This window comes from Pyrgilauda ruficollis, unplaced genomic scaffold, assembly GCF_017590135.1.
Source record: "Pyrgilauda ruficollis isolate IOZ18807 unplaced genomic scaffold, ASM1759013v1 scaffold340, whole genome shotgun sequence".
NCBI lineage: Eukaryota > Metazoa > Chordata > Aves > Passeriformes > Passeridae > Pyrgilauda > Pyrgilauda ruficollis.
This window is the reverse complement of record NW_024524823.1, coordinates 87,953-94,280: the sequence shown is the minus strand read 5'-3', so window position 1 is coordinate 94,280 and position 6,328 is coordinate 87,953. Positions and strand designations below refer to the sequence as shown.

Below are 6,328 nucleotides of genomic sequence, written 5' to 3'. Positions count from 1 at the left end.
GGGAAATGCCACCCTGGGGCTCCCTGCATCCAGACAGGAATCTTTGGATTCTGGAGATCTCCTCAGCCCCTTGGCTCTCAGCAGCACAGGGAAGCCCCATTCCCACAGCACACATCCCACCCCTGGCACTTAAATCCACTCACTCCACCAGTCCACGTGGGGTTCTCCCCACATTTCTGGATGTGAAGGATCAGGAGGGGGTTCCAGGCTTCCCTTCTATCCCATCCAGACCCTCGGGCTCCCACCTGGCTTTAAGAAGACAACACTGGGATGAAGAAGGAAGCAAGCAGCAAATTCCCACTTCCATGCCCCCCCATAAACTCCCAGCTCTTGGGGGCTCTGGCATTGCCCAGGGGCAGGAGAAGCCTTTTGAAGATTTCCCAGGGGAATCTTTGACTTTGGCTAAACCTTGGCACCAAAATATTCCACGGCCAAACCTCAGCTCCCTGGATTTGGGCAGGTCAAGAACGGGAATCCAGACATTTCCTTGGAGCAGCTGAAGAGAGCACACTCTTCCAGGCTTACAGGTGGAGCAGGGATCAGCTCTGCCCCAAATCCCTCCAGCCTGGTTCTTCCCAATGGCCCAAGCAGGGAAAAGATCTCACTCCCAATCCAAAAACACTTTTGGTTCCCAAATCCTTTATTTGCAAGTGGGTGGCCGCTGCTTTCCATACAAAACCAACAAAATCCAGTAAAAAGAAGCTTGGGAAAGCTTCCAGGGGAAGAGAAACAGGAGATGGGGAGAAGGAGGAAAATTAACACTATAAAAACAAATGAGGGGGAGAAATGGGGAGGGAAGGGAGGAGCAGGGCATGGCCCCCAGCCCTTGGCAGGAGTGGGAATGTTGACACCAGGGGCTGTGGAAGGATGGGGAGCAGAGAGTCCCCCCCTCCTCAGGGCAGGGGTCCTCGCAGGGGGCCACGAGGGGGGACTCCAGGGGGTCTCTGAGCCGGTCGAGGGGGCAGTGGGACCCTCTGGTAGCCGTAGGGGGGGGGCCTGGGGGGCCCGTTGTAGCCGTGGGGGGGCATCAGCGGGGGGGGCCCGCGGAGCCCGTGGTGCGGCAGCGGCCCGGGGTGACCTGTGGGGGACAGGGGGGGTCAGAGCCAGGGGGAAAGGACAGAGCCCCCCCAAACCCCCTGGAGGAACACGATCCACCAGCCCAAACCCACCTCCCAAAATTCCCTGGAGGTGCCCACCCCACACCCAGGGGTGCCACATGCAGCAGGTGCCCCCCCAGCTTGGCAAACTCTCCCCAGAATCAGGAATTGCTCCAAAAACCAAAAAGGGCATCCAAAACCCCCCCAAAGCTGTGGCTATCCCCATGGTGGGGTGCAGGGTCACAATGAGGAAGTTCTGTGAAGATCCCAAAATTCCCTGGAGGTGCCCACCCCACCCAGGGGTGCCACATCCAGCAGGTGCCCCCCCAGCTTGGCAAACTCTCCCCAGAATCAGGAATTGCTCCAAAAACCAAAAAGGGCATCCAAAACCCCCCCAAAGCTGTGGATATCCCCATGGTGGGGTGCAGGGTCACAATGAGGAAGCCCTGTGAAAACCCCAAACTTCCCCGGGGGTGCCCACCCCACCCAGGGGTGCCACATGCAGCAGGTGCCCCCCCAGCTTGGCAAACTCTCCCCAGAATCAGGAATTGCTCCAAAAACCCCTGTGGGCACAAAGGGGCATCCAAAATCACCCCAAAGCTGTGGATATCCCCATGGTGGGTTGTAGGGTCACTATGATGAAGCCCTGTGAAGACCCCAAAGTTGTGGGGGGTGGGTGCCAGGTCCCCCAGGTTTTGCTTCACACCCCTCCTCCTCCTCATCCCACAAAGCAGAGCCCCCCCAAAACAGACCCCGCTCACCCATTGGAGATCCAAAGTGTGGCCCCCGAGGGGGGAGCCCCATGGGGGGGGGCCCTGGGTGTGGCATTCCCGGGGGGGGCCGGGGGGGTGGCTGTCCTCCAGAGCCTGGTGGTCCTGGGTGGTGCTGCCCCATGCCAGGTGGCCCGTGGTGCACCTGCATGGGTGGCATTCCTAGGGGGAGGATGGAGTTAGGGGTGCCAGGAAGCAGGGAAGCAGCTCTGGGCACCCCCAGGAAGCAAAATTCCAGCTGGATCTGGAATTCCAGCTGGATCTGGAATCCCAGCTGGGTCTGGAAATCATGGGTGCAGAGGGGCTTCTGCTGCCAAAAAAAGGGTTAAAGAGAAGGGAACACGGAGTTTACAGCAAGAAGAAAGGGTTTGGATGCAAGTGGGTGGGAAAAGAGATGGCACAGAGAGTGTGTGCAGCCCTGGGACAGTGAGGAATCCCCATCCCTGGAGAATTTGGACAAGCTCCCAAAGCAATCCAAAGCTGGAGGTTGCCCTGCTCTGACTGGGGCAGCCAGGGTTCTCCCAAACTTCCTTTCTCCCAATTATCCCATTAAAAAAAACACCAAACCAATGATTCTTTCCTCCCAAGCCTGGTTTTCCCTGGCCAGGTGTAATTGGCTCTGCTCAGGCCCTGCAGCATCTGTTCCTGGCATGAACAGAGTAGGATCACACAAAGCTCCCTAATTAGGGTGGCTCTGGAGCCACAGGATCAAACAAATCCCAGAGAATCATTAAACTGCACATTTCACAACATCTGTGCTGTTGAACACAGAGCTGAGGTGCAGACACTGCTCCTTCCCAGGACCACAGGGCCAAAATGTGGGGAATCAGGGAAAAAAACTGGTTTCATTCAATCATGAATGCCAAAATCAGCTCCTGCCTTCCTTCTCTGCATCCCTGCCTCCCTTCCCGTGTCCCTGCCTCCCACACCTTCCCAACTGAAGGCAAAACCTCCTCTCCCTGCTCAGGTGCCTCCCAGACAGAAACAACCTCCTGAACTCCCCAGATCCTTCAGCAATCACAATCCCCACTCAGAGAATATTTCACTATTTTGATAATTATCAAAAATCCAAAAAATGGATGGCACGTGCTTAATTCCTTAAATGGACCAGTCAGTTAATTAGGTCGAATTCAGAAACGAAATAATTTGTGTTCGAATTGTTTGAAGTGTCTAGCAGGAAGGGAAGGAAAGGGGAGGGAAGGGGAAAAGGAGAGGAAAGAGGAAAGACAAGGAAAAGGGAAGGGAAGGGAAGGGAAGGGAAGGGAAGGGAAGGGAAGGGAAGGGAAGGGAAGGGAAGGGGAAAAGGAAAGGAGAAAAGGAAATAAAGGAGAAAAGGAAAGGAGAAAACGAAAGGAGAAAAGGAAGGAGGAAAGGAGAAAAGGAAAGGGGAAAAGGAAAGGAGAGGAAAGACAAGGAAAAAGGGAAGGGAAGGAGAAAGGGAAAAGGAAAGAGAGAAGGAAAGGGAAAAGGAAAGGGAAAAGGAAAGGGAAAAGGAAAGGGAAAAGGAAAGGGAAAAGGAAAGGGAAAAGGAAAGGGAAAAGGAAAGGGAAAAGGAAAGGGAAAAGGAAAGGGAAAAGGAAAGGGAAAAGGAAAGGGAAAAGGAAAGGGAAAAGGAAAGGGAAAAGGAAAGGGAAAAGGAAAGGGAAAAGGAAAGGGAAAAGGAAAGGGAAAAGGAAAGGGAAAAGGAAAGGGAAAAGGAAAGGGAAAAGGAAAGGGAAAAGGAAAGGGAAAAGGAAAAAGGGAAGGGAGAGGAGAGGGAAGAGGAAAGGGAAAAGCAAAGCAAAGAAGGAAAGACTAAAAGCGGAGGATCCCCGGCCCCCCGCAGCCCCGTACCTGGGTGGTGCATCCCCCCCGGCGGGAAGGGGTGAGGGTGAGGGGGGTGTCCCCCGGTGGGGGCGGCTCCCGAGGGGGGCCCGGGGGCTCCGGCGCCCGGTGGCATCGGCGGGGGTGGCATGGCCGGGGGCATGCCGGGGGGCAGCGCTCCGGGCGGCGGCACCGGCGGCGGGAAGGAGCCCGGGGGAGGCAGGCCTGGAACACAAAGGAGAATTCCCCCCCCCGGGTGTCATTTCCTTACAGCAGGAACACCAAAAACACAATGTTAGCGTGTGGTAGATGTGAATCCACGTGTCTGCTTTGCAGAGGAAGATAAAAATCCATGAATTCCTCACTTTATTCAGCCATAAAACAAACTGAGCGGCCACAGCAGCCTTGGTTATAGGCCCCATGTTTAAATAAGGGCCTGCAAATGGGAGAAAAATAATCACAACCAAGTGTCACCCAAACCAGGGTAGGCTGGACCACACGGTGTCACTTAATGAGGTTTCTATAGCAGCACACAAAAATTAATTGCTCAAGAATTGTTATTCCCTTTTTTTTTTTAAGATGCCCCACGTTGGGCGCCAAAATCGGTCTTGGTTTGGAAAGGTATGTGTGTGCTAAGCAAGGCAGGAGCCTGCCCTGAAGTGGAAAATAAATAAAATTAATCAATAAAAATGAAAATAAATGAAATAAACCCTCTCCCTCCAAATTGCTATACATTTTTAAGAAGGAGGGTTACTGTGGCAGCAGCTCTCTGGCCACAGGGAGCAGGCACAGACTTTCCCAGGATTTTCCTGGGAGATTTTCTCTCATTGTTATCTTTTTAGCATTCAGTATCTTGTGTATTCTTTAAGTATCAGATATAAGTATATATAAAGTATCTGATACTTAAAGAGTTTTCATTACTCTTTTTAGCATTCAGTATCTCTTGTGTATTCTTTAAGTATCACGTATAAGTATATATAAAGTATCTGATATTTAGAGTTTTCATTACTATCTTTTTGGCATTCAGTATCTTTTGTGTATTCTTTAAGTATCAGATATAAGTATATATAAAGTATCTGATACTTAAAGAGTTTTCACTGCTATCTTTTTAGCATTCAGTATCTTCTGTGTATTCTTTAAGTATCAGATATAAGTATATATAAAGTATCTGATACTTAAAGAGTTTTCATTACTATCTTTGTAGCATTCAGTATCTTTTGTGTATTCCTTAAGTATCAGACATAAGTATATATAAAGTATCTGATACTTAGAGTTTTCATTACTATCTTTTTAGCTTTCAGTATCTGATACTTAAAGAGTTTTCATTACTATCTTTGTAGCATTCAGTATCTTTTGTGTATTCCTTAAGTATCAGACATAAGTATATATAAAGTATCTGATACTTAGTTTTCATTACTATCTTTTTAGCATTCAGTATCTTTTGTGTATTCTTTAAGTAAGTATCAGATATAAGTATATATAAAGTATCTGATACTTAAAGAGTTTTCATTGTTATCTTTTTAGCATTCAGTATCTTTTGTGTATTCTTTAAGTAAGTATCAGATATAAGTATATATAAAGTATCTGATACTTAGAGTTTTCACATTACTATCTTTATAGCATTCAGTATCTTTTGTGTATTCTTTAAGTATCAGATATAAGAAAATACTACACAGAAGATACAGATAGATGCTATAGATACCATACAGAATAGATACAGTAAGTATCTGTTCTGTACAGTATTTTTTACCATCACATAGTATTATAAAGCTATAAATTAGCCTTCTAACGAAGAGAACACAGCCACACACGTTATTTTTGCCTTCACTGGGGCCCCCCAGAAAACACAACCGGCGTTTTAGCACCAGCACCTCCAGCCCTGCCCCGTCACCCACCTGGAGGGGTGACACCGGGCCCCAGCGCGGTGACCACGGGCGTGGGCACGGACGGGGGCGGCGGGGCGTCGGCGAAGAGCTGGTGAGGCCTGTCAGCCTGGGACAGGGGGTTCTGGGCAGCCAGCAGCCGCTCGGCCGCCGAGCCGTGCCGCTCGCCCTTGGAGTCCTTCTTGAAGGCGTAGGACACGGTGATGGGCCGGTTGCACAGGTACTGCCCGTTCATGGCCTCGATGGCCGCGTCCGAGGCGTCGAAGCTGGCGAAGTTGATGAAGGCGTAACCCTTGGAGTTGCCCGTGTCGGGGTCCCTCATGATCTTGGGGGTCTGCAGGATGACCCCGAAGGCGCTGAAGGTGTCGTAGAGGAGCTTCTCGTCGATCTCGGGGTCCAGGTTGCCGATGAAGATGTTGGCGCCCACGTCCAGGTTCTTGTTGTGGGCCGAGGCCTTGTTGACCCGGATGGGTTTGCCGTAGAGCTTGATCATGTTCATGATCTTGATGGCGTAGTCGGCGTCCTCCTCGCTCAGGAACTCCACGAAGCCGTACCCTGGGGGACCCCAAAGGGGCTCAACACAGCTCAAAGGGGTTTCACAGGGGGCCCCAAAAGGGTTTCAGGACAGAAATCCTGGGGCCCAAAAGGATTTCAGGACAAAAATCCAAAAAATTTCCCCTGGACCCCAAAAGGGTTTCAGAACAGAAATCCTGGACAGAAATCCAAAAGATTTCAGGACAGAAATCCTGCACCCCAAAAGGATTTCAGGACAGAA

General features: G+C 50.6%; 1 protein-coding gene across 1 annotated transcript; it reads right to left on the bottom strand.

Moving 5' to 3' along the window:
* Positions 1 to 622: 622 nt before the first annotated feature.
* LOC121357698 (splicing factor 3B subunit 4-like) lies at positions 623 to 6,169 on the bottom strand (the record flags this gene model as incomplete). The annotated part of the gene is made up of 4 exons (XM_041475226.1): positions 623 to 1,078; positions 1,859 to 2,029; positions 3,701 to 3,895; positions 5,566 to 6,169. Coding segments are annotated over 4 exons (1,155 nt in total), but the record flags the coding sequence as incomplete, so codon positions are not given.
* Positions 6,170 to 6,328: the final 159 nt, after the last annotated feature.